The sequence below is a fragment of the Sciurus carolinensis genome, chromosome 7, assembly GCF_902686445.1.
Source record: "Sciurus carolinensis chromosome 7, mSciCar1.2, whole genome shotgun sequence".
NCBI lineage: Eukaryota > Metazoa > Chordata > Mammalia > Rodentia > Sciuridae > Sciurus > Sciurus carolinensis.
Window position 1 is genome coordinate 116,355,543 of NC_062219.1, and position 27,789 is coordinate 116,383,331.

At 52.9% G+C, this 27,789-nt stretch overlaps 1 protein-coding gene across 1 annotated transcript in view; it reads right to left on the reverse strand.

Moving 5' to 3' along the window:
- Window positions 1-1,352: 1,352 nt before the first annotated feature.
- Window positions 1,353-27,789, reverse strand: part of Glp1r (glucagon like peptide 1 receptor) — a 32,692-nt gene continuing 6,255 nt past the window's right edge. The window contains exons 2-13 of the mRNA XM_047558844.1: window positions 26,627-26,723; window positions 25,664-25,771; window positions 18,719-18,837; window positions 18,316-18,422; window positions 14,372-14,525; window positions 13,671-13,830; window positions 9,069-9,129; window positions 8,554-8,623; window positions 8,363-8,451; window positions 7,860-7,998; window positions 6,760-6,801; window positions 1,353-1,520 (exon numbers count right to left, since the gene is read on the reverse strand). Coding sequence (XP_047414800.1) covers window positions 1,353-1,520; window positions 6,760-6,801; window positions 7,860-7,998; window positions 8,363-8,451; window positions 8,554-8,623; window positions 9,069-9,129; window positions 13,671-13,830; window positions 14,372-14,525; window positions 18,316-18,422; window positions 18,719-18,837; window positions 25,664-25,771; window positions 26,627-26,723 — 1,314 coding nt within the window. The remainder of the gene's footprint in view (window positions 1,521-6,759; window positions 6,802-7,859; window positions 7,999-8,362; window positions 8,452-8,553; window positions 8,624-9,068; window positions 9,130-13,670; window positions 13,831-14,371; window positions 14,526-18,315; window positions 18,423-18,718; window positions 18,838-25,663; window positions 25,772-26,626; window positions 26,724-27,789) is intronic.

A 27,789-nucleotide genomic window follows, 5' to 3' on the forward strand; every position in this document is an offset into this window, starting at 1 on the left:
CATATATCCATTGCCCACCTCCCTAGGATGGCTGTCCCCCTTTTGTCGGGTCTCTGCACTGCTTCTGAGGGTCTGCTTTCTCACCACAGCCTTCTGCTGGTCATATTTATGGGATGAGGCAGGCAAACATTAATTAGCTCAAAGTGTGGGGGAGTCAAATAAATTACTACCCCACGCCACCCCCAGCATCATCGCACCCATGATGCAGTTCTCATTTCTACTGGGTGGGTGAAATCAGAATTGCACAATGGCACACAGAGCCTAGTCACAGCAATGAAAAGAAAAAGACATAAAGTATATGCAAGTGGGGGAATCTGAAAGGCAGAGGGAGCCTGCTTTTCCCTGGTAACGACGGGAAGTTTAGTTTCCCTAGAAGCGTCTCTTATTGGTCACACCCCTAAAGTTAGAAGGTGTGCCCAAACTCCCAATCAAGATCAGAATTTGGTCACAGATAGAAAGCATTTCCATGGAGAGGTGGGGGAAACACATCTCTCAGCACTCTGGATTCCTGGCAGTGGCAGGTCATTACACCCACAGTAGGACATTCCTTACGTGTCCCTAGATGAACCCAGAGAATCCTTGAACATCGTTGGAACAGAATTGGGAACTCATAGCCAGGGCAAGGCTTCCTGGTGGTAAGCTGCCCTGGTTCTCTGGGGATGGCAGAAGCAGGCATCCAGCAGCTCAAGTACCCAGGGCAGAAGTGGGGCCCAGCAAAAGCCATCTTCGGGCATCTTCTCGGTGCTCATTCTCAACACCACTCAGTTGCTTCCAGAGACAGCTGCTGCCGATGGCCCAAACACGGCCCCCAGGGAGAAACTGGGTGATGACGTGAAGGGACAGACGAGGGAAACAAGCAACCCAGATACACGAAGAGCTGGCCTTAATGAGGAGGCAGATGAGAGCGGTGACCCCAAGTGGACGCAAGCAGAGTTGGCTCACATCACCAAGTTTTGTGTTTGGCTGAGGTCACACTGGCATCTTTCAGAACCAGCTCCCCTTGCAAGACCCAGTTCCACTAATGAGCCATTGACCTTGAGTTTGAGTCTGGGGTTGATTTGCTGCTCTGTCTGGGGGAACCCCAAGGGCCTTGTGGCTTTAGCAGGAAGAAATCCTCCTCATTTGACCAGCAATCGTTTTTCCTCTTCTCCTGCCACAGTGATCAAATTAGCAGGCTGCTTCTCCTCGGAGAAAATGTGTCCATGGTCCCAGGAGACACTGCCCATTTGCCTGTCTGATGGGTTTGGGGAGAGAAAGCAGGGAGGTATATGTGCACGTGTCCCTGGGAGGGTCTCTCCCACCTATGATGATCCAGCCAGCAGCACGGACCACAGGAAGGGCGGTGCAGGGTCTCAGCTGCAGGAGGCCTGGCAGGTGGCTGCATACACACTGCTGCCCACCGTGGCCCCACTGCTCAGGCTGCTGGTGGGACACTTGAGGGGCTTCATGCTGTTGTCCCTCTGGATGTGCAAATGCTCGAGCCGCCAGCGCTCCCAGCTCCTCCGAAACTCCATCTGGACCTTCCATGGGAAAAGGAGGGGAACAAAAGCCATCATGCAAACCAACTGTCCACAAAATGGCCCCATTATTACATTAGTGGGGAAGGGAAAAAATCCACTGCATTATATTAAGAGACACAAGTCAAGGCCTCCGGGCGCCTAAATTAATATCCCAATAAAATTGTTTATTGTTGTCTCTTATTTTCTGCCGCTCCTCAGGAGAGAGATGGGCTTCATGACCTAATTGGTCTTTGCCATCTCTAAACTCTGCGATTCTGCTAAGTACCTTTTACAATCCATCACAGTATTATTGAATGAAATGCGGGCAGAGTGGCAATGGGGGAGAGAACTGGAGAGGAGGGAATCTGACTGCAGGACGTGCTCTCCAACACAGCGTGGACGACTGAAGGGGAGATGGAGGATGGCGCACCCCGACCCTCAGGGTGCCTCCAGCAGACCCTCTGAGCTCCCGGAGGGCTGTGACCAGCCCCCACCCCTCCCAGGAGGAGGGAGTGAAGGGAACAAGAGGCTGAGACAAGCTTCAGACCAGGGCTTCTCAGCCTGTGAACCAATCCTGTTCAGGGAGACTGCAGTGAGTCTGGGGGTGCGGCCAGCCCAGGTGAGTTCAGTCAACCAGAATCCACATTGTGCTGGGCCACAGCCTCCCCATCAGAACGACCTCCTCAAAGAGGACTTATGTTTGGGGACTAGATTGTTGGGGCAGTTAACGCTGTGGAGCCCCAACTCCTTGAGGGCTTGTGGCAATGCTACAGCCCCATTGTGGCCCCACAACTCTGGGACTTGCCCAGCTAGTTCTGATGGTCTTGACGGCTCTTCTGGGAAGCGTTCCTGCTTTCCAGAGCTGCTTTGATGTCTTCCACCTTTGCAGCCCATCTTCCCACATGGGAGAGTCTAGAGCCCAGGCTCCTCTCAGGCCCGAGGTCCCAGTAGGGCCAGCTGCCAGAAGCTGTGGGTAAGGGGCTCTCTGCCAATCCCCTCACCAGCCCCAGTGCAAACCCCTCCGCTCCCCCTCCTTTGTCCTTCATCTAGCTCAGCCCTGCACGACGCCTGACGTGGCTGCATGCCATCCCTTAAAAGAACTTCTGCTGTGCAGAGTCGAGCTGAGATCGCCCGGAGCCTGCCTGCCAGCATGGCGTGCGGAATCCCGGGCAGCATCCCAGAACCCTGGCCTGCGTGGGGGAGGGAAGGAGGCTGCCCCGCGCTGCGCCAGCTCCCTGCCCACAGAGTTTGGGTGCTGACAGCTGGGATGGGGACACCTGCGACCAGTGGTGGCCTCCCTTTGTGCAGCCACAAGAAGGCCAATCCTGTCTCACAGACTTCCTCTGAGGAAAGTGGGGAGAAAGACAGTGAACGGAGGCACACCCACGGGAAGCCACCTCAGAGACTGAAGAGGCCGCAGGGACACCAGACACCAGCAGGACTTGACAGTGCTGGCATGCCATATCTCCTTTCCTCATCTCCCTCAGCACTTTTTCTTAACCTCCATGGTGACCCCCGTAACAACTTGCTCAGCTTTTCCATAGATTATCTTGGTCCCCTTTCACGTCAAGCCTGCCCAGTAGCTCCCACGTAGAAGTGAGGGAATGGAGTGCAGAGTAGTTCAGTGGTCCCCAGGTGTCTTGGGCAGGATTTGAGCCTAGATCCAGCCTGGCCGCTATGCCGGGTCGCCCACCCTTGGCCTACTGCCTACCACAGTTCTGGAGGTCCTGCTTGTCCCTGGCTGAGTCTCTTCCCCACTTCTCAGGAAGCGCCTGGAGGGCAGAACCACATCTTCCTCCTCCCAGCATCCCTGCAGCAAGCACAGCACCCAGGAGACTGCAGGTGCTCGTTACCCGTGTTTAAATGAGCCACAGGAACTGGTGTAATAAATGGGCATCTACCATCAGGTTCCTTCCGTGACTCAGTTAAGAAAAGGAAATAACAAAGACTGCAATTCTGGACACCTGCCCCGGCACAGCCTCCTGCACGGATTGACTTCACCTCCTCCCTGTCCTCTGAACTCTGCGTGCAGGGCATATTCAGCGCACCCTCTCTGGCCAAGCACCATGCCTGGCTCAGGATTTGGGGTGAATCAGAAAAGCTCATTCATTTTAATCTACACTTGGATTCATTTTAATCTACACAAGGCAAGGGAGGCAAGATAACTTACCCTGGTCACACAGTGTGGTAGTCCAGAGCCAGGAGGTCACAGGCTCCTGAGTTACCTCACTTTGGCTCTCAGACATGGGCTCCAGCTAAACCATCTCCAGGCCTCCTCTCCCGTTCCCTGTCCCCACCCCTGCCCACCAGCAGTCAGTACAGGCCTGGAGAGTCACACAGGGCCAATGCTCAAGCCATCTTTTCTCCTCGGGTCATGAGTACCTGGCATTGCCATGGTAACCCTGGATCTGGAGAACAGCTCTTGTTGACTGAGACCTCAATCACACGTGTTTTTTGTGGCCCAGTGATGGGGACATGTCTGTCCTTGTGCCTAGAAGAACCAGGACATGAGGAGTCTCTGGGTGGGTTTAAAGGAACTGGGTGGTGACTGAAAGGAAGATTCTCCAGTCCTGGGTGACAGAGCCTAAGGGAGAGGTCAATGGGGCCTGTAGCCAGGCTGCCAACTGGGTACAACCCTGGGGACTCAAGTTCCTTGCCAAGGGCAGAGCAGGAATGTGTGCCCTCCTCACAAAGCAGGGCCAGCGGTGGATGATGGGTGAGGAGGGAGGGGCCTAGGTGACTGGGCTCTCAGGGACAGAGTGGAGAATTGGGACACAGCTGGGGGCCCAGGAGGGACTGCAGCGGTGGTGGGGAAGCTGAGCACATGTGTGTGGGGACCGGGCTTCAGGAATCATGCTGCCATAGGGTGGCTACGGGGACAGAGGATGGAGAAGTGGAAAGTGGGACTTGGAACTGTGAAGGTGACGAGGTGCAGTAGGGAGTCTCAGTCTCTCCTCACGGGCCTCTGCTCCTCATCCCCACACAGGGTACATGCTGCCCTGTCCTTGTCCCCACTTCACTACCAGGCTGGAATGTGAAGGCCCAGAGTGCAGGTCAGAACCCATCACGCTGGCTGAGAATCATCCCTGAAGGGAAGGTGCCTTGGGGAGCTGGGCCAACTTCTAAGGATTTCCTTGTGAGAATTCGGCTGTGGGCAAGAAGCAGGGCTGCTGTGTCCTCTGGGTTCTGGGCCTGTTGGATGGATCCCTGAGTGTCCTCTATACCCTCCTTCCCTGGCCCACCCTCCAAACTGAACCTGGGGGCCCTCTGTGGCCTGTCCACAGAAGCAGCCAGAGCTCCATTTATGTCCCACCCCTCGCCTGGTGCTACCTCCACATCCCCAGCTCCACCTGCCCTGAGCCTTAGTAGGATCCCTGCCCCCAGCCCACTGGCCCTTCCACCTTCTAGCTGTTGAACTGGAGCTGCTCGTTTCACCTTGCTGAGCCTTAATTTTCTCATCTGAAAAATGGAGATAACACCTGCTGCACAGGGTTGGCTGCACCCGAGCACCATATCAGCAGTAAGAACTTAGAAAACACTGGTTCCCCTTGCGTTTAGAGGTGGGGAGGCCACGCACTCCAGGACCATAGGAGGCCAGTTCAGGGGAAGCTGGAGGAGGCCTCAGGGACAGGGCATGTCTCTTCCCCTCCCTTTTACCCAGTCTCATTTTCTCTGCAGTGTCGTCTAAAATGTCCGAGGTCCCAGTCTCTGGGAATCACGGAGACTGGCTCTGGTTACTGGGCATCAGGGAGACGAAGTGCACATTTCTCCATGCCGAGCAGCGGCTGTGAGGAGCGGGGGTGGGCCTTCAGCACCTGGCCTTGATGGAGCCTTATTCTTGGCTCCCCACTTGCCTTCTTTTTCAGACTTTATTTACCTAATCCTCCAGGGCTCCCAGAGGTAGGCATCATTACCCCTGTTTTGTAGATGAGGATAGGGAAGTTCAAATTCACACAGCTCATTAAGTGATGGGCCTGGAATAGAGCAGAGGTCTGACCTGGAAGCCCACAGCAGTGCATCTTTTCTGCTATCTCACATTGCTTCTTTGAGTCATTTCACAGTTCCTTGAAATATCTACTGTCCCCTGCATATCCCTCACACTGATTGCAAAAGACAAGTCTGTATTAATGCACAAGATCTTTGAGCTCTGGGATCCTGGGCTCAGTGACATAGAACACATAAAGGACCCCAGGTCTTTGAGGACCACTGTCCCTGGGTATCCTGAGCCCATAGATACAAACCCTTACCTGGGCCTGAATGGCCAGGAGTTAACAAAGTCTCCCTTTTCCTCCCAGATTATGTGTGGAGAGTTGTGTCCCTATCCCCACCAGCCCAGGGTTAATAGTTTTGTGACTACTTCCCCAGGGAGCCCTGGAGCTGCCCCTGTGACTATGGTTTATTTTCCCCTGTGGATGGAATTGGCAGGGGAGGAGCTGTGGCATTTTTTGATGCCCAGTTTGATGGCTTTGAGGGCACTCCTGCTCTGCTCTGACAAAACCCAGGCACCTTGGCAGAAGAGGTCTTTCCCAGGTGCCCACAGACACGCGCCTCCTCCCAGGAGCTCCAGGACCTCCCAGAAGGAAGGGAGGGCTGCAGTTCTGCAGGCGTGGGGTCGGCAGGAACCTCTTCCCCACTCCATGGGTGCTGAAGGCTCCCAGCCTCAGAAAGTCCCCCTTTCCCAGTGAACATCAGAGCCCTTGCCTGTGTATAGTACAGAACCAATGCTCTTTTCTTTAAGTCAGAATTAACTCGAATCCCAGCTCTGCCACTGTTTCCAGGTCAAACCTGGGGCAGTTTCCCGGCACTCTCTCACTTTCAGTGTTCTCGGGGTGTGTGGGGGGGAACTGGGAAGGTTGACATCAGAATTTTGGCAGGCTTTTTTTTTTGGTGGGGAGAGGGGTGTCAATTAAATGAGATAGTGATTACTAAAGTCCAAGTATGTGGATTGGGCATGTGTGTGTTTAATCACCTTGGAACAGAGTAGTCCCCACCTCAGCAATTCACTCAGGAGACCCCCTAAGTGGCACTGGGCACTCCCCAAGCTCTCATCTGATAAGGGAGGAGGAGGGAGGGAGAAAGAGGGAGAGAAGAATACAGGTAAGCCAAGCACTAAACTGAATATACAGGCAAGAGGCCTCCTCGACTCTAGGGGATGAATGGGGGGTTTCCAGTGAAAAGACTGATGGGAGTCCCCATCACACAACTCCAGACAAGCCAGTGGTGCGGCCTGGGGGACCCCACATCCCTCCTCAGACCTTACCTCACTGTTGACAAAGCAGTATAAGATGGCCACCATCAGCCCCTGGAAAGGAGAGGCAAGTCAGTAGGAGGAACAGGAGGCCCCCGTTGGAAGTGCCCTCAGGCTTCCGCCCCGACATCTCCCTCTTCAAATCAGGCAGCCCAGGCAGACCCAGGGACTGACAAGGGTTCCTTCCACTCCCTTTCTGAAGGAACAAGAGGCTCTAGGCTCAGATCTGCAAAAGTGCGAACGCCCCTTCTCCAGAGGAGACCGGATCCAGGAAGCACACTGCCTCTAAGCAAGGCGAGTTTCCCCACCCAGCCCACTCAGGAGACCCAATGCTCCAGAACTGTGTTCCACTTGTGTGTGTACACATGCACGCATACAGAAATGCACACGTGTGGGCCCAGGTGCTTGTAGACATCCTATAACACTCTCGAGGGGCTGGGGTCAGTAAAATTTTTACACCACTGAAGCAGCATCTAATGCTAGCAAAGAGGGTCACTTCTCTTTTTAAAACCAGATGACCCTGTAAATCTTGTTTTAGTACTTATGAGCCTCAGTTTCCTCCTCTGTCGAATGGGGGTAGTCTGCATTCTGGGAGGATTAAATGCCCTATAGTATGAAGCACCTGGCAGGGTGCCTGCCACTCAGAAGATGGCAATTATGAGGTCAGGCTGGATGCACAGAAGCATCTGAGAAGAATTCTTTTTTTTTTTTTTTTTTTGTACCGGGGGTGAACCTAAGGGCACTCAACCACTGAGCCACATCCCCAGTCCTTTTTTGTATTTTCTTTAGGGACAGGGTCTCACTGAGTAGTTTAGAACCTCATTTTTGCTGAGGCTGGCTTTGAACTTGCAATCCTCCTGCCTCGGCCTCCTGAGTTGCTGGGATTATAGGCATGCACCACCATGCCCAGCCTGAGAAGGATTCTTGTCCTGTGTACTTACAGAAAAGACTGGTCAGCATGTCAGGACAGCTGGGGATACTGGCTCTGGCTCTGATCTGACCAAGTTACTCTGGGGAGGGGTCACCCCAAGGCCTCAGCCTGTGTCACACCTGCATGATGCAGGCTGTATCTGTCCCTCCCCCATTCTAGGAGTTTCCCAGCTGAGAGTCACCTGGAAAGAGGTGAAAGAGAGTTCTGTGAACAGCTTGATGAAGCGCAAGGTTCCCCGGGCATGTTCATCCATCACGAAGGCAAAGATGACCTCATGGGTCCCCAGCAGGGGGATGAGTGTTAGTGTGGACTTGGCAAGCCTGGAGGGAGGGGGAGACCTCTGGAGTTACCCTGGACCTTGCATGCAGATTCTTTCCCCCATCTGTGCCCTCCCCTCTTCCTGCCAGGACCTGGCATCTGGGTCATGGTTACTTTTCCGCTACAAATACCCTGGGATGGGCTGCCTTGCAGGGAGGAATAGCCATCAAGACCCACCCTCCAAACTCCCTGAAAAGCCCAGGGGCTGCCCAAGGACAAGGTGAAGGAAAGGCTTGGGGCTCCTAGGTGAGGCCTGGAGGGAGAAGCGGTTCTAACCCCAACTCCAGGCTCCTAAGCATCCCAGTATCTCTCTCTGCTGGAAGTGAGGGCTGAGGGGCCCCAGCAAAGCCAGCTTGATTATGTCACCTGCATTTGATGTCTGTCTTGCACATGAGATTGGCCTTCAGTTTGGATACCACGATGCAGATAACCCGGATGAAGATGAAGAAATTCACCTGCAGAGCAGGTGGGCAGGTGGCTGGGGACCCTCCTCACATCCTTGCCCTGGCTCCAGCCCACCATAGCTCCCACACCGCTCCCTACACACCATCACTTACCCCAATGGCAAAAAGAATGGGCAGTCGGATAATGAGCCAGTAGTTCATGTTGGAGTTCCTGGTCCAGCAGCTGGGGGAGGGAGGAGGCACATGATGCACCCCGCTGGACTCAGGGGCCCACAGATATATGTGGTCACACAGTCACATACACATACATACACACAGAGTCCCAAATACATGGTCACACAAAGAGAAACACCCAGAGTCCCAAACAAATATTCACAGCTCTGCACAATCCTGTGTATACCCAGCATCACACCCAAAGTAACAGAGACAGTTCACACACAAAACGACAAAAAATCCTGCAGGAAAGCACCAGGTACCCCATGGGCCCGCACCGTTCATCACCACGCCAACCACCGGCAGGGGCACGGAGTCGGGATTAGAGAATCGCATTCAGACTTTAAGCTCCTGGTCCCTCTGTTTATCCTCCCATAGCTCCAGGGCCCAAGGAATCCCGTGGATTTTGAGGATGGGGATCTTAGCACACCATGCCCCTGGCGCAGAACACTCACCCCTCGTCCTCATAGAGGTACTTGACGATGCCCCAGGGGATGACAAACAGCAGGGGAACACCTAAGAGGAGAGAGGGGAGGAGAGGGGAGAGGGGCTGGCAGGCCAGAGCCACTGCCACGCATGGCCAGGGGCCTCTCCTTGCCCAGACCCTTCCCACCCCACCCTGCTCCTTGTCTAGCCCCCACCCACGGTCCAGGCTGGTCTGGGTGTGTGGGAGAATGGAGGCGGAGTAGGAGCTCCGTGGATGCCCTGGACTCTTCCTCAGGGAGGCCTTCACAGGTCCTCCCACGCAGACACTGGGACGCACACCCCAGGAGCAGAGGGACAGGGCTGTGCAGAGGGGAGGACAAGCTGGATGGCACACCTGTCTTCCTTGATTCATCCTATGGCCCACTCAGTCTCCTCCTTCAGGCACCGGAAGTTCCTTCAGTTTTCTGTTCCCTATGCCTATCATCTGCTCAGGGCACAAGCCTAGAGGACAGACAGAAGCCCTGGGCTGGACACCAACATGCCAACTAACTGTCCTGCAGCCTACAACAGCAACAGCAGCTACAACAGCACTGAGACCTCCGCTCAGCTGAGTGCCACGGCTTGGGCAAGCCTCCCCAAAGGTTCCCAGGGTGGTACGAGTGTGAAGTGGCAGAATCTGTAAGAGATGGGGCCTTACATCACTGGGGTCCTATCTCCGAAGGGGCTTTGGGGCCCCCTGCCTACCCAGCCTCTCCCTTTTGCTTCCTGGCCATGAGGTAAGCAGTTTGCTCAGTCACATGTGTCCTTCCATTGCCATCCAGTACCCCTACCAGGGGCCCAAAGCAATGACTCTGCCCAGTCCTTGACAGGAAACTCCAGAAATATGAGCTAACCCTAACCCTAACCCTAACCCTAACTCTTTGTAAGTTAAGTATCTCTTTTCTCTTTATAAGTTAAGTATCTCAGGTATTTCATTATAGTCATGCAAAGCTAATACAGCTGAGACGGACTGGTGAGGTAGACAGCCTCTTAGATGTCACCCAGTGACTTACCTCATAGTACTCATGGTCTTGTATAATCCCCATTACATCAGGATTGTTTTGTGTGACTAATAACATATGGCAGAAGTGATGGTATGTCACTTTTGAGATTAGGCTATAAAAGACTCTGCAGCTTGTCTGGGGCTCTTTCTTTCTCTCATCGTGTACTGTGGCGAAACCAGGTGTCATGCCACAAGGGCACTCAGCCTGCAGAGAGGCTCCTGCAGCAAGGAATGGAGGCCTCCTGCCAACAGCCTCCTGAGTGAGCTTAGAAGTAGGTCCTCCACCCTGAGTTAAGCCTTGAGATGACAGCAACCATGACCAATAGCTTGAACAATCTCAGTCAGGAATCCTGAGCCTGGGGTACCCAGATATGTTGAACCTAGATTCCTGAGCACAGAAACTGTGAGATGATAATTGCTTGCTGTTTTAAGCAGCTAATTTTTGGAGTCATTGGTATAGATCCATTCATTATATAACAAAGGATTACTAATACTATTGGTTTCTAGGTCTTTAAAGGTAGAGCCCAGGTCTCACTCACCCTGAGAGCTCAATCTGTCATGGTTAATTTAAAATTGGATTATCCATCCCTAGGTGACCATCGGAGAGATGGATCAGGAGCTCAGAAGCACACAGAACGAGAGTCCAGGGCTGCCATCCCACATGCACTCCGATCACTCTCAAGACTTTCTCTCCACTCTCTCGTGCACGTCTCTACCAATGCAGCTCTCAAGTGAGACACGGGCATCGGAGATGGGTAAGGGTGTGGGTAGTGAGGTGTGTGGTGGTAGCAGGGTCCTTGTATGTACATGTGTAGTTTTAAGAGCATGTTTTTGGGGCAGAACCACCTCATGGACACCACCATCATCAACATCCTCATTGCTGATGTCCACACAATAGCAGCTACTAAGCAGTTAATGTGTCAGATCTACTGAGCCTGATGATGCAGGGATGGAGGATGGAAAGGCCTCTTCATCATGCCTTTTCTCCTGGCCCATTTACATTTACACAAACTAGACCCTCAGGATCCACAATGACATAAAAATAGACCTTCCTGAAAGTGGACAAAGAAGGGGATGACTTCCAGCAGCCCCAGAACATAGTGTGGGCCCCGCCATGAAGAAGCTCTTCAGTAAGAATAGAACCAATGAATGAATGAGTCAAGGAATCAACCAGGGCAGGGTGGCTCTCCAGGCAAGAGCAGGCCAACTCCCAGAGTCAAACACACAGACAGAAACTTCCTGTTGGGCATCTCCAGTCACCTGCTGTTCTTTCTCTCTGAGACCCTGCTCCAGTATGCGGGAGCTCCCTCATGTTCTCAGCCAGACTTGGTTGGTGAGCTTCATGCCTCCATTACCATCTCCCAAATAAAGCCTTTTTGAAAAGCAAGAGCACAGCCCCGCCATGTGCAAACGCTGCCCAGTCCCGGCTGGCTGCATCTCTCTCCCATTTAGAAACCAAGATAGACTGAGGGATAAAAAGATCAAATTAAGACACGGAGAACTGGCTCTGAGAAGTGATGTTCTCCTCATCCTCACTCACCTTCCCTCCCCTGCACTTTCCAGGGGTACCCAACTGCTCACAGACCATGGTGGAAGTTGATGTGTCTTTTTGAGGTTCAGTCAAACTACCCTGGAGTCCCAGTTCTAATTCTGCTTGTCCACGAAGCCTAAAGTTGTTCCTGAGCATTCTAACTTAGGCCAGGCCTCCTGGTATCACAACAGAGTCCAAGTTCTCTGTGAATGCTGCTCGCTCGCTCTCTTCTGTTCCTCTGCCTTTGTCCATCTCTGCCTCTCCCCACCCCAAGTCCTTAAGTGAAAGATGTTCTGGTTAGGGAGGGGATCTCTCTGGTCCTGCCCTCATTCTCCACACACCCTAAGACCTGAGCTAGGATGTGAGATGGTAGGAAAAGGGCCGCTTCCCCCACCTCCCATGCAGAGACCTCCACTGTGTAACCCCACCACCAGTCCCAACCAACCACCCTGTTCCGCTGCACACATTACACCCTCCATTTGATTGGTCCTGCCCTTGGGTCGCTATGGTGACAGGCACTAACAGCACTGATGCTATTTCCCAGAATGGACAAACACAGTCCCCCACCCTGAGTGGCCCTCAATGCCTGCCTCCTCCCCCGCGCCAGGGAGCCGCAGGGCTCTCCAGCTGCCCTTGCCTGATAGACTGCTAGGCAGGATGAAGAAGCCTGGGAGGGGAGAGAAGGGCCTCCTGGGTGCAGGTGGGAGGGTCCTGGGGGAGGGGGGATGAGGGAGGGGCAGGGATCTGTGACTGGAAGTCAGGCCTACCTGCCACCCGCACAGAGGCCTGATCCTGCTGAGGCGTCTGTAGGGGACTGAAGAGTTGCAGCACCCCTTTGCAGACCCCTTTGCAGGCATCCCAAGAGTCAGGAGGCCCAAGCAATAGTGCCTGCTCTTCTAAGTCCGTGTCCCTCTCTAGGCTTTGGTGTCTGTAAGACACTAGTCACACTGAAACCTCCTTGGAGCTTCTCTTCTGCGATGGGATTGAGGCACACCAGCAAAAATGAATGCCGTCAGGACAGGGCAGGGAGGCCAAGGGCTTGGGAGGACAGAGCCCTGAGGACCCAGCAGCCTGAGGCAGCCTCCAGAAGACAGGGCTGGCAGCCCCTGGGAGGGTGCTCCCCGGACATTCCTGAACCAAGAACAGACTTGCAAAGGCTCAGAGGCAGGACCAGCATGGGAGAAAATTGGGAGGAGGCTGCTGGGGCAGGGCTGGGAAGTCGCTGGAGTCCTGGGCAGCACTAGCCAAAGCATCTGGGGGAAGGTAAAGGAAGAACCAAGAAGGGTGAATGGACAGTCAAGCTGAGGTGGGGAGGTGTGAGGACGCCAAATGCGCAGAGACCCCCCGCAGACTGGAGGTACGATGGCAGGGCCTACGCTGGACTCCGCCTCCTCCAGGAAGGGACTTCAGGAGCTTTCCTGGTGGCACAGGGCTCCCAGCCCCCAGCTGAATGCCAACCCTGCCCCTCATCATAATCCCACATGGCGAGAGGCAGAAGCACAACCAGAAATGTTCCAGCAAAAAAAAAGACACGATGGTTCTTGCCAAACTTTTTTGGCTAGAACATTTCCAGCTGGGCTCCAGGCACATCCGCGGTCCACCCGCTTCCATGGCTCTCCTCTGACCCGGCCTCTTCATCACGTGGCAGAACCCGCCCCCTCAGGCCCCTCCCTCCTGACCCCTCCCCACCTCAAGGCCCCCTGACTCGCCATTGCCCTCAGGGCCTCAGGCTGCCATGGACTTGTGTGGAGGTCTTGCCCACAGGACCTCTGCAGCAGGGGTTTGTGGGCAGTGGCCTCAACAGCTGTGTGGTTGTGGCAGAGGTGGTAGGTGGCCAGATGGGGTTGGAGATTTCCATTATGGGAGGACAGTTTTACAACAGGTATGTCGTGGAGTGGGGGGCCACAATCCCCTGCAGTGCCTTAGTGATCCCCTCAGCAAGGGGTCCTGTGCCCAGGATTAATCAGTGGCCTATGCCCCCTGGCCTGTGCCCTTGGTGCTCAGGGTCTCCCACCCCATGCTGCAGGCCCGGGGTGAATGACAGACAGCGAGCCTTACCCCAGCCTATGCTCAGGTAGAGCCTGAAGATGCGCTGCTCGGAGAAGACGGAGAAGGCCAGCAGCGTGTACAGGTACACGCCCTCCACCAGCAACCAGTAGTAATTGGCCGCCACGCAGTATTGCATGAGCAGGAACACCAGGCGACAGCCCAGGGAGTCCTGGGGGCAGAGGAAGGGTCCAGTGAGGACTGTGGACCTGCTCCTGCCAGGCCCGTTGACACCCTTCCCTGCCCTGCCATGGTCAGTGCAGGATGAGGAAGCTCACATCCTCTGGACAGGACTAGTGCCAAGAACTCCGTCCTCCTTAGCTCGGTGAACCCTCCTGCCCGCAGGGGAGGAGCATGGAGAGAGCGCCCCACCAGTGGAAAGGCAGTCTCAGAGAGGCTCATCAGCACGAGCGCCCGGTGGCAGGGTGGGATTCAAACCCAGATCTGTCTTCAGAGACCACTCCTTTTGGCCAGCCTAAGAACTCCCTGGGACAGGGTCTCCACCCTTAGACTGGGGTCTCTGATGAGACTCCTCCCTCATCAGACTGGAAGGTCCCAAAATGGACGGCCTCTCCCATGGGACTAGGACTCCCTGAGCGCGAACGCTGGGCGGCCCTTGCCCTCCCTGTCCCAGGCCGAGGTGCAGTGGGAGAAGCAGGGCTTTACCACCCCTCTCCTCCCGCCCCCAGGCGCCTCCTGGTCACCCCACACACCTGGTAGGAGAGGAGCCCATCCCACTGGTGTTGCTGGGCGGCCGTGCTGTACATCCACTTGAGGGCGGCATCCTTGATGAAGACGGACAGCGCCCGCAGGATGAAGGAGGCAAACAGGTTCAGGTGGATGTAGTTCCGGGTGCAGTGCAGGTGTCTGAGGGAAAAAGCAGGGCCCTTCCCTGGCAAGGTGGCCAACTGTTCTGCTCTACGAGACCCGGCTCTCGGACCACACCACAGGGCATGTTCCCAGTTCTTCCTTCCTCTGCGAAGGCCCTTCTTCCCCACCACCTGGAAAACCCTTCCGGACCAACTCAAGTCCTGCCTCCAGGAAGCCTCAGCTCTGCCCGCTCCTCCCAGCACATTCCCTCCGCCTCTCTGCAGCATCTTCCCTCATACAGTCATGCGTGGCAAAGAGATTTATGTGTGAACATCAGTCTCCCCGGTGGAGACTCTGCTCCTTCATGGCAGGGCCCATGTGTTAAATGCCTCTGGTCTGCACACTCAGGCAGTGCAGGGCTAGGCCCCTGGAAGGAGTTCAGTAGGCATTGGATACAAGGTCAATATCCTTCATGTAAAAAGGTGTAGCCAACTGAAACTAGGAGGGCATTTCTTAAGGTGAAAAAGGCTATCTATCCAACTGGAAAAAACATTCTTCACTGAGAAACTCTGGAAATATTTACTTTAAAATCAGGAACAGCCAGGCGCGATGGCTCACACCTGTAATCCCGGTGGCTCAGGAGGCTGAGGCAGGAGGATCATGAGTTTGAAGCCAGCCTCAGCAATTTAGCAAGGGACTTGAAAATTCAGTGAGACCCTGTCTCTAAATAAAATATAAAAAAGGGCTGGGGATATGGCTCAGTGGTTAAGTGTCCCTGGGTTCAATCCCTGGTACCAAAAAAAAATTTTTTTAATTAAAAAATAAAAAATTAAATCAGGAACAAAAATAAGGACCTGCGCTATCATCACCTCTATTCCATATATGTACACAGATCTTAGCTGCTAAAATAAGACAAGAGGAAAAAATGAACAAGAATTTGAAATAAACAAAATGGTCGTAATTTGTAGATGACATTATCTTCATGAGAATCCAATAGAGCGTTGAATATATTAGAACAAGGAGAGGGTTTAGCAATGTTGCCAATACATACATTTACACATACCAGCAGCAAACACTTAAAAAGTGAATTTAAACACTAATTTATTTATAGTATTTTAATTGACTACCTAGAAATAAGTCTAACAAGAAGGTGGGCAAGATCATTATGGAGAATAGCATAAAACTTACTTCAAATCATTAGAGAAATCTTTAATGGAAACACCTAGCTATTCCATACTTAAGGATAAAAAGAGACACTGAACTGAAGGAGTCAATTAGTTCTTCCCACATTAATCAATAAATTCAGTGCAGTTGTAATAAAAACATCAACTTTTTTTATGGACCTTTAAAAACTTTTAAAGAAGCTGGGCACAGTGGCACATGCTTATAATCCCAGTGACTCAGGAGGCTGATGCAGGAGGATCACAGGTTCAAAGCCAGCCTCAGCAACTTAATGAAGCCCTAAGTCATTCAGCAAGACTGTCTCAAAATAAAACAAAATATAAAAAAGGGCTGGAGATGTGGCCAAGCACTACCTGGGTTCAATCCCTGCTTAAAAAAATTTTTTTTTAAAGAGCAGAGGGCCAGGAATAGTCCAGAACTCCTAAAGAACCACTAAGTACAGTTGCTGTTATAATAGGAGTTCTTATAAATCTTTTTTTTTTTTTTTGTACCAGGAATTGAACCCCAGGGTTCTTAATCACTGAGCCACATCCCCAGCCCTTTTTATATTTTGTTTTATTTTGAGACAGGGTCTCTCTTTAAGTTGCCTAGGGTCTCACTATGTTGCTGAGGCTGGCTTTGCTGGATTACAAATCCTCCTGCCTTAGTCTCCTGAGCCACTAGGATTACAGGCACGTGCCATTGTGCCCAGTTCTAATAAATCTTTAGGAGATAAGGCACCATGGCTTTGGGACAGGGCACATAAACAAACCAATAGAAAAGAGTATAAATGACAGAAACCAACTTGCAAATTTATAGACACTTATTGCATGATAGAGTAGGCATTGCAAACCAAGAGGGAAAGTATGGGTTATCAGTAAATGGTACTGAGCAATCAATTATATATATGTGTGGAAAAATGGAATTAAGTCCCTGATTTTTGCCATACATAAAAATAAGTTCCAGGTGGATCAGAGAACCATAGGGAAGAGCAAAACTCTTATCACTTTAAGAAGAAAATATAGGTGACTATCTTTGTGACTCTAGGGTGAAATAAGATTTCTTACAGAAAAGCATAAAGTAAATTCAGTCTTTGGAAAAGAATACATTTTTATCAAGTGATAAAATTAATTTTTATCAATTGACAACATTTATTGATAAATTTTTTTATCAATAGGAAATGATTAGTAGAATAATTTCATTCCATTAAAATGTAGACCTTCTGTGCATAAATGGCACCATACAGTGAGTGAAGAAACAAGTCACAGACTCAGAGAGGGTATATCCTGGACTAGTATCCAGAACAGTGAGTGCCTGAAATAAACAAGAAAAAGCCAAATAGACCAATAACAACTCAGTCAAGGATATGAACAATCAATTCATAGAATAAACCATGAAAAAATGCCTGATCTTTCCAGGACTCAAACTAAAAATTAAATGCAAATTAAAATCATAATGAGATATTTCACACGCTTCAGATTAGCAACATTTAATTTCTAATAATATTAAATATTGGGGAGGATATTAAGCAAAGGAATCTCTTTTGCTACTGGTGAGAGGGCAAATTGGTAATGACTACTCTGAAGAGAAACTTAATACCACCTACTAAATTTGCAGAAGCAAGTGGTATTTGGCTGGGCTGTTCGACCCCTGGTTTATATGCCTGAGGGAAACACACGACGGGTCATAGGTGAGAACGCCCATCAAAGTGAGGTTTGCAATTCCGAAAAAATTATCCATTAAAATGATACCAGACAAATAAGGCACGTTACAACAAGGGAATACAGAATGACTGTTAAAATTAATGCTGGAGAATGACCGGTACTAATGTGAATCTCACAAAAATGGCAGAAGAATATGCACAATATACTACTGAAAATACACAAAGCTGGACTGTATATTTTTACAAAGGCTTTGAAACGTGGTACAAGGATGAGGAAATGAGTGGGAACTTTAAGAGGTACAGCCAGGGGTTTCCTCTGGTGGGGGTGGCCAGGGGCGGGTCACATGGTCACCAGGGAGTGCATTCATCACTGTACTTTTGAATCTCTGAAATGCTTCATAATAAAAGAGTAGACTATTTGTTCAGTGAATGCATTTATTGAGCACTGACAGTATGCTCAGCACTGTGCCAGGTGACTTGGGGGCAAAAGAAGGAATACCACATTTCCTGTTCCTACTGGCTGGTGTCCTGAAGTCCCTGCCCTCAGAGTTGTCCCCACTCTCATAAGTCTTCCTGTCCCTGACCCCAGATTCCCTGATGTATCCAGAGGGAATGGAAGGAAACTGCTCCCCAGCTCCTAGTCTAGAAGGAATGTCTCATCTAGGTTAGACCTAAGGAAGAACTTTTCTACTGCCATAAGAGCAGAATCTCGGATCACCAAGATTGTTCCTAAAATCACACTGAATTATTGGTTATTGAAGTTCCACCTGCTCAATGGAGAGGATTCCCAGGATTTTCCACTGCTGTTAAGGTGGGAGGGTTCTTTCTTGCAGTATGTATGGACATAGTTACACAGCAGAGATCAGGCTGAGTACGCAGTGCTGTCCTGTGTTTTCGATCTCATGTTCTCCAGAGTTCCAGAGAGAAGGGCCTACTGCATGGCTGCTTTGGTTTGGAGTTCCCCTCCTCTACCTGGGGCAGTGAGCGTCAAGCAGCCCCCTCCCGGGGTCCCAGCCCCCTTACCTGAAGCTGAGGAGAATGGCGGAGGCAATGACCAGGGCGCAGAAGGAGAGCGCGTAGCCCACCGTGTAAATGATGTAAAGGGACAGGAGCTGCTCCTCCGGGGAGCCCTGGAGCAGGCGGGGAGACGGTGAGAGTGGTGCAGTCCACTGCCCCCTCACTCCTCATACTTCCTCCCCAGGGGGTAAGGATGGACGGAGGGCCCCAGGCAGGCCCCACTGGGGATCCCAGAATCATGAAAGAGATAACCTATGGAGACAGCCCTAGAGGGCCTGGAAAGTTCCAAGGCCCCAGATGGTGTGGTAGGGGATGCATGAGATGAGCAGACAGGCCCTCCAGGGGCCCACTCTGTACAGTGGAGGCCCTGCTTCTTGGGTCCTGGGCTCAGAACCGCCCCTAAACTCACTTTCTCCCCTCGCTTGGACTCCTCACACTCCGACAGGTCCCTCCAGGGCAGGCTGGAGTTGTCCTTGTGCAGCCAGAGGCCCTCTGCTGTGCAGAACCGGTACACGTGGCCCTGCAGCACTGGGAGGGGAGAGGGCCGCTGAGCCTCCGCCTGGAGACAGGCAGCCTGTCCAATGCTAGATGGCCCTTGTCCTTCCCATCCTGAAGGTCATCCGTGCTCCACTTATGAGACAATACTGCACTCAGACCTGCTACACACACACCCACACCTACACACACACACTCACCTTCATCCCATCCCATAAACCATGATGGTCCAGGGATGGGACAGTAGGTCACCAAGGTGAGGGTCACCCAGGCTCACCCTCAGCTTTTCCTCTTGGCTAGCAGGGGACACAGTGGGATGAACCCATATCTCTGAGATGAGATAAATCCCTACCACAGTCACCGTCTATGATTTCTGATTTTCTAACTTGGCCCAATTTCCCTCTCAGACTCTTTGAGGACATCAGATCCTATGAAAACTGAAGACCCTGAGGCTCTGAACTCCTGAGAGAGAGGAGGCAGCCCCTACCTCAGGGTGTCCCAGGAGAGAAAAGTTTGTCCTCAGTGAGCTGCAGTCTGAGGACAGACAAGTTTGTGCTCAGAGAACCCCAGTCTGAGGAAAGATAAGGCCCTGTCCTCAAGGAGACCCAGTCTAAGAAGGCATAGCTCTATTCTCCCAGGGGAGACCCAGTCTGAGGCAGAGGTCCCAGTGATTCCTCACTGAGGGTGAGACACATCTTTGCCCTTAGGAAGTCCCAATCTGATACAGGAGACACAGACTTCCCTTCAAAGACCACCTGATCTAAAGGAAACACACAGTCTCCAGGTGCAGATGGGTTTTGCCCTTGGAAATTCTCCCTTCAAAGGGGAAGAGAAAGCTTCTACTTCAAGTAACCCTTAGTCGTATTTGGGGATAGAAATAGCCCTTGGAGATCTCCTAGTCCGAGAGAAGGGAACGACCTAGCCCCTGCCCTCAGGTAGCTCCTAGTTTGGGGGTGAGGCACAGTCCCTGGTCAGGGAATCAAGGCTCTCATGAGAAAAAACCCAAAAACTCCTTGGAAAGGCATACCACAAACACAAACCAGAGGAGATAAAAGAGGCCTAGCAGGGTTAGGAGAGGGACATCACCTGTGGCCATTCCCATCCCACCTGGGTATCCAGGTGCTAAAAGCATCCCCACCAAGTCCCATGGTCCATCTAACCCCACCCAGGGAGGTGGCTTGTGGCCCCAGGTTTGATGTGGGGTGGGGAGAGTGCTTTCCTGTGTCTAGGACAAAACACCTCATTCCTCACCTGCCTGCAGGGAACCTGAGTCTGGCACCAGGCCAGGGAACAGGTAAGGGACAGAGGAGTTAACACAGCAATCTGGGAGGGAAGCTGGCTGGGAACATATTTTAAAAGATTTTAAATTCCAAAAGCCTAGAAGATTTAAAAGATCAGCTTCCTGAACTGTGTGAGGCAGGCACAATTTGAGAGAGAGAGAGAGAATGGAGAAGCCACCAGAGGTCCTGGGTGACAAGTGGCTGGTCAGTGCTCAGGTGGAGAGATTAGCAGTAAAAAGAGGTCTGTGAACATGTGTGTGCTGAGGAGTGTCCCTCGAGGGCCTGGAGGGCAGCCTTCTAATACAGGGGCTCTATTTTACAGATCCTAAGGCTGTTGTCACATGGCTAGGAGACCTTTAGCACAGGGTCTGGACTATGTACCAGCAGGGCCTGTTGACTGGACCTTGTCCTTCCCTGTCACTCACCCCCATTGCCCAGCCTGGCAGCCCCTGCTCTTTGCTCTCTCTCCTCTTCCTTCATGAACACAGGGTGGACCAGGTCTGTCTTTAGGAGACAGAATTTATCTGATACTATCACATGCAAATCAACTTGCAGCCTTACTCCTTCTGGAAGGACCTGCATTTTATTTACTTGTTTATTTTTTACAGTGTCGGGGATTGAACCCAGGATCTCTCACATGATAGGCAAGTGCTCTACCACTGAGCTACATCCCCAGCACAACCTGCATTTTAAGAGACTTCACCTGGGAGACGAATGAAAACCTGGAATCTAATGGTGGAACTCCTGGTGGTGGGAACAGCAGTAGCAGTGGAGGGGCACTGGAGAGCCCTCTAAAGCATTTACAAACAACATCAGGCACGTGCAAAGGCAGGGAAGCAGAGGCACTGATCTGAAGGGTTCCTCTAAGGTCCCCAAATGCCTCTATTATCTGCTGCATGGATGCCAGAAATTCTTTACTGTGGGTCAAGTCACCTGATAGGTAGCAAAACCAGTCTTTGGCTGTAGATACCTCCAAGAGCAGTAATGGGGACCTGAGCTGACGCCGTGGGCAATGAACAGGTGTCAGAGCCTATTCTGCAGGCTATGCCTTCACAGAATTGGTTTCTGAACACCTGCTGTATGCCTGACACCTGTGCAGGTAGACATAGTCAATCCCATTTTACAGATGAAGAGCCTCGGAGAAGTCCAGTGATTTGCTCAAGATCAGGCAGTTAGAAGTAGCAGTCAGGATTCTAGCTCTCTGCTTTCAGAGGACAAAAGTTAGCAGCCAAACTTGCTGCTAACAGCCAACAATGTCGATCATGCCAGCAGGTCTCTTCGCCCTTGCGGCCCCAGGGGAGCCTGCATTCTTCTGGGTCCTCTGTTCAGGGCCAGCTGGGGGGTTGGGGAAGTGGTGTGTGCACAGATGTGTACATTCTTGGCACAGAGTCAAGGGACTGCTGTGTCCCTGAGACGCTCAGTCAGCCTGTGCAAGTGCATCTGTCAGTTATCCTTCATTAGCATCAAATATTAAAAGCCAGGGCAGGTTCCTGTCTGAGCCCATGGTCCCCAGACACACATCTTGGCTTGGAGGTGGGCTGGTTTGGACATGGCCCTGCTTATCGGCCCGGCTTTATCTGACCTGGGAGGAGCTGGTCAATTAAAGCCAGGGCTTGGCTCCGTCTTGTCAACACAAGGAGGCAACCAGGCAGCTGCGTGCCAGGAGGCCCAGGGATATTTCATTAAGTCAGACCCTGGCCTGGAAATAATACCCCCAATTAAACACTTCCCCTCCCGGAAACTGCTGCGGCGTCTGTAATCAAGCTAACAGCCACCCTTCCATGAGGACTCGGGCACTCAGGGCTGTGGAGAGCTGCTCATGAATCCATTAGCTCCCACACCCTGGCAACAGAAGCAGCCATCAAAGACCACTGGGTCCCATTATACAGATGGGGATGCTGAGTCTCAGAGAGGCAAGGAACGGGCCCTCCCCAAACTGGCAGGTAAGGTCACATGGAGCATCAGGGTTTACGAGAACGAGCCCAGGTTCCCAACTCCACCAACACAAGTTCAAATCCTGGTTCTGCCCTCAACCAGCTGTGGGCTCTTGGGTGAGTCACATCACCTCCCTGGATCTCAGTTTCCTCATCTGTAAAATGGGAACCAACTTTCCCAGGAGATAAAGTATGTGAAGTGCATGGTGCACAGCTGACCTTCAACACTAGGTCACAGTGGAGACCCTGCTGCCACTCAGAAAACGCCAGAGAAGGATCTGCCACCACTTCAGCCAGAGCACCTCTAGGGCCCAGCTCGTGCCTCAGTCTCCCCTTGACAACCGTAGGCTGCTGTAAAAGCTCCTGGGCTCCACATTACTCAGGGGAGGCACCTGCCAGAGTTTCTAAGAACTGTGAGTGATAGGCTATTTTAAAAGCATTTTATGACTCTCATATAATTAGAACTAAGCTAACAAACAGGTAGAAATCAGGAGAGGGGCAGCTAATGAGGCTGGCATTAGGTCGGCTGCTGCTGGGTGAATGGCTGTTGAAGGCCCTGGGGCAGCAACGGGCTCTGAAGCTCACCATCCTGGCGCACGCGGCGCTCCTCAGCGCCCCCTCTTCCACGCCTGCACCTACCCTCTCTGCACCACCCCAGCTCCCAGGTGCTCAATCAGAAGGGCCAGAATTCAAGACTGGGCCGGCTTCCCTGGGACACTGTGCAGCACTGTGGCCCCAAGTCCACGGTGCTGCCTGAATGTCCTCCCTCTGTGAAGGGCCCTCCTTCTTCTTTCTGTACCTGCCTATTCTGCCAGGCCTGGCCAGGATGTCACCTGTCCCTGGGAGTCATCCCTATACCATACCACAGGCAGAAGATGGCTCCACCTCCCTCAGCACCATTGCCAGGGCCGCTGGGCTGACAGCTTCAGCCCCATGGTGAAAGTCACCGCTTCTCTCCACACACTCACACACCCTAAAGGTCTTGAGGCACCCTGGCTCCTCACGAAGACAGAGCGCGGGGCTTTGGTCATTGTTTGGAATTTAATTCTTTCTCAGATGGCCCACTCCTCTGCTCTGCTCTGTGCCCCAGAAGACTGATCCCTGAGCTGGTGTCGCTGGGCTCCTGGCCCTCTGCTGAGTTTGACCAATGGGTGGCGCTGACAGAAGACAGGACAGCAGTCCTTCCTGCTTGGTTCTGAAGTTCTGGCAGTGGCTTCTCCCCTCTGCAGCCACAGCCCTGCTGGTGACCTTCCCATCTCAGCCCCAGCTGTCGTGGGGATCCCCGTCCCACTCCTGCCCCTTGCTGCTCAGGTCTAGGGGAGCCAAAGCTTTCCACAGTTTTAGTTCCTGGTGCTTCATATATGCCTTATTGGTCCCTTAGCCCTGCCCAGCTTGTGTAAGGGACCCTGCCACTGAATTCGCTCTCAATCCCCTGCTGAGCATGGTTTCTGCCAGGGCCCCGCATGAGACAATGTCTTCCTTCTCCCTAACCCCAGCTCACACTGTGAAGTTTCTCACTGGCTGCTGCCTGGGCCAACCCAAGAAAGCTCCAGAACTGCCCCTTCCCCTCCCCATATGCCTGGGATGGGATCAGGCAGCCAGCATCTGTTGGGGAGCATCAGGCCAGAGACAGCAATTATGTTGCCGGAGCCTGGTGGGTGTCTCTGCGGGTCCCTAACTCAGGGAGAGGAGGCAGAGCCGGTGATTCCGAGTGTCAAAAAAGGGAGTAAATTAGCCTGGCGACGGGGGAGGGGGAGGAGGCTGGCAGGGGGCCTGTGCAGAGGCCGTTATCTTCATGGAGAAAGCAATAAAACCGTGTTCGCTCATAAACGGGCACCACCAGGACCTATTTCCTGCTCAAATAAAATTAAAGGTGATGGATGGAGCCACAAGCAGCAGGCAGAGCTGGGGGCGCTTAGTGCTGAGTGATGGGCCTTGTCCCGCGCCTGGCTCCCTGGGGTCTAGAGGCCCGGCAGAGGCTGGCCCAGCAGCAGTCCCAAATCTTCAAGAGACAGGGAATGTGTGTGCAATGTGGGAGGTCAGGCAGGTATGTGGGGCGGGTGGGAAAAATTAATAGCCATGGTTTTTTCAAGGACCTGCGATGCTCCCCACATCCCCGTGGCCTGACTCTACCCACCTCCAGAGCAAGCAAATCCAGGCACAGCGGTCTGGGAACTCGCTCTGCCCACGCCGCTAGTCAGGCCCTCTACAGGCTGAGCCAGGGGACTGCAGGGCTCGTGGGAAGAGGGCGGGAAGTTCACTGCCCTGCCCGAGGGTGTGCCCAGACAGCAGCGTCCCCAGTGAGAGCCTGACACTCTACACCCGCCTCCTGGACTGATCCTGGGTCTGCTGCTCCCGAGCTGCGTGAGCTTGGAAAAGCCATTGAGCATCTCTGAGTCTCAGTTTCCTTATCTGAAAATGAGAGGGTAAGCAGAGTTCTGGCCTCGGAGAGTTGTGAGGACAGAAGCTCATGTAGGTAAAGTGTTGACAAGAGGCCACAGTGAAGAGGACTGTGTAAGGGCCACTGAGACACTCCTGGTCCTCCCCAGGTGCCTGCCTCTTTCCCTGGCCTGTCTCCCTGTGCATCTCTGTGTGCCTCAGGGAGAGGGTGCAGCCTCCTTGGATCTCAGTCTCTTCTGCTGAGGTGAAGCTCACATCGGGCCCTGCCAGGCCACCTCCTCCAGGAAGTCCCTGGCACCCCGCTGCCTCACTTCTCGCTCACTCTTGCTTGTGGGCCAGTGTTTGCTATTGAGCTCAGGCCTTCCTGGCACAAGGGTAAGGGCAGGGACTAGTTCAAATCCAGGCTCTGCCATTTACCACCTCATTTGGAACATGCGACTTAAACTTCCTGGGGCCTTAGTTTCCTCATCTAGACAAGCATGATCACAGGATGGCTATAAAGACTACACAAACGTCCCTCTTTTAGCACAGGACTTGGCTGGTACTCGATAAACACCAGCTATTATTATTATGATAAGAGGGGCCTCTTCTGTTATGGAGACCATGGAGACCAACTCCTGAATCCCGTGGTGCCTCAGCCTGGGAGGCTGAGATGGAGGACAGAGGAGGGGGCATATTAATTACCCCTCCTAGTCAAGTGTCCCCTGCAGCCTCTGTAGGTCTCTGGACCAGTGACCCTCTCACCTTCCCTCCATCTTTCCCAGGTCAGAATCTCCCCTGCAGGCAGGAGTGAGCTGGGGAAAGCCCAGTGGACCATCCCGTCAGCACCCTGCTCACTGCTCCTGTGAGCCCCTGAAGAATCAGGAAGTGGATAGGTGTCCCAACCAGGTAGGGGCCACCTGTCGACACACACGCACGTGCACACTCATACCAGAGCAATGACACCTGTGTATCCCCGCCACTCCCAGGATCTGTTCCCACTTGTCCCTGTCCCTGATTACTAGATTGGAGGGGTCACATTTCTCTTAACTCACACCCCATGCTCACTAGCACAGGCCTCAGGCCCAGGCTGCACTTCAGGCCGTCCTGACACCCACCACTGACCACCCCCACCCCCCAGCTCTGGGAAGGCAGGAGACCACTCGCTGGGGGGCCTGCAGACATTCTGGCGGAGGGCTGCACCTCAGAGGAAAGGAAGCAGTGCCCCTCCCTGGCCTCCTGGACACGGGGGAGGGAAAGACTCACCACTACTGGCCCAGGGCAGGTACCAGGGGCAGCTGACATTCACAAAGGAGCCTGGTGGCCCATCTGGCCAGCAGGCATAGTCATCAAAGGTCCGGTTGCAGAACAGGCCTGCGGGCAGAGGGGATCATCTTAGAGTCCTTGCCAGTGTCGAGTCCTGGAGCACCCCACCTCTCCCCAGCGTGGAGGTCACTCTCCACTGACCTCTGCTGTGTGCTTACTGTGTCACGCTCTTTCCCACACAGCAGGAACAAGCTGCTTGAGCAAGTTACTTGGTTCCTGTTTCTTCTCTGTAAAGTGGGGTATCCCCTACCCCATAGGGTTTTGTGGGGATAAAGACTGTGTGTTATGTAAATACACGAACATAGTAAGTGCTCAATAAACACTCCCTATAGGCCCACTTTTAGATCACCCATCACAGATCACAGAGAAACAGTAGCTTATGAGGCTAAGAAAACCTTTCTCAGGTTACCATGTTATAATCACAGTCAGGATTTGAACCCAGGCCCATCTGACCAGGATACTGTGCTCTTTAAACCACCTCACAAACTCCCTGCAATATTTACTCTTATAAATGCGCTTGTTGGACTTCCAGCCTATGCACAGGCCAGCAGGGGCTGAGGAGGATACGACATGGAAAGGCTGGGTCCCTCTCTGAGAGGCTGCAGCTGGGCAGGAAGGGAGGATAACACAGCTAAGACCGTCACCCACAGCCCAGCACGGGCGACTGGGCAAAGATGACAGGGATCCCTGGGGGAAGGAAGTGCTTGAGCTGGGTTCTGGGTAGGTGGAAAGGGGGCAGAAAGGCATTCAGGTGAGGGGACAGCTTGGCAAAGGGCTGGGGACACAGGGCAGCTGTGACATCCCAGAGAAGTAAATGACACCCAACCGTGAACTTGGGCTCCATCACCACTTTCGGAGCGTCAGCTGGGGAGAGTTCTGAGGATGAGGCCCACCTGGACTTACCTGTGGCCGGAGGTGGAGCCTCCGTCAAGAAGCGCTGGCACTGGCGACGGTACTCTCGCCATTTCTGCACCGTCTCGGAGAGGGACACGGTGGCGCCCTGGAGGGGAAAGGGCAGAGATGGGGACCTGGTGGGTCCAGCCAGCCCCTCACCTACCTTCTCGCTCCCACCCTCTTGGGCTTCTGATCTCTAGGGGACCTGAGAGACCCAGACCTCACCAGGCAATGGCCCCTCTGAACGGGGGGAACAAGGGAGCCTTCCTCATCTGTACTCTTTCGGGGCTTGCCGTGAAGGTAGTAGGGACTCTTGGGATGGCAGGTGAAGGGGAGCAGAGTGTGTGTGACTCAGTCATGTCCTCACGTCCTGGCCTCGGACAGGGACTTCCTGAGGGCCAGGGCTGCCTTATTGCCTAGGGCTCCCCACCTCCCTCTGCCTCCTCAGCCCACCTGGAGGCTTCCTGCACTTTGAGTCATTCTAAAAGAGGGCACAGAGTGGGAGAGGGCCTCAATCAACGGCACCCAGCATCTCAGGAAGGGAGCTAAGGCCAAGACCTGGAGCTCCCCAGCTCGGTGACAACGCTGAGCACTGAGGGTGTGGGGTGCGGTGACACTCGGGGAGACCGGCAGAGCATTCCTCCTTCAAAACCCAGTCGCTGACCTAGGAGGGCTACAGGCCCTCCAGAGCTACCCTCTAACATGATGCAGATCCATTACGCAGCCCAACGCTGTCCACCAGGACGAGGAGGCATCCTGAACGGACACAGGGGAAGGTGTCTAGAAGATTCCAGAATGCTAAAGTCCAGCCTGTGATGGAAGGGCCCCTCCTTGTGAGTGGGGGACATGAACCTCACACAGCCCATTCCCCCAGCACTGCCCTTCGGCACGTCTGCTTTTGCGGGTGGTGGTGGTGGTGGTGGTGTGTGTGTGTGTGTGTGCGTGTGTGTGTGTGGGTGCGTGTGTGTACGCACTGCCTTTGGGGCTGGAGTGTTTTATCATTTTCACTTTTTTTCCTGAACAGCCTTAAAGATTATAAAGATTCCTCATTGTGAGGCTGTAGTTGCCAAAATGACCAGAGAGCCCCTTGCATAAAATTCAGGGTCTATACATAATTTAAAACAAAATTTCACTTTTTGAAATCACAAAAATGTACATGTGGGCTGAAATTA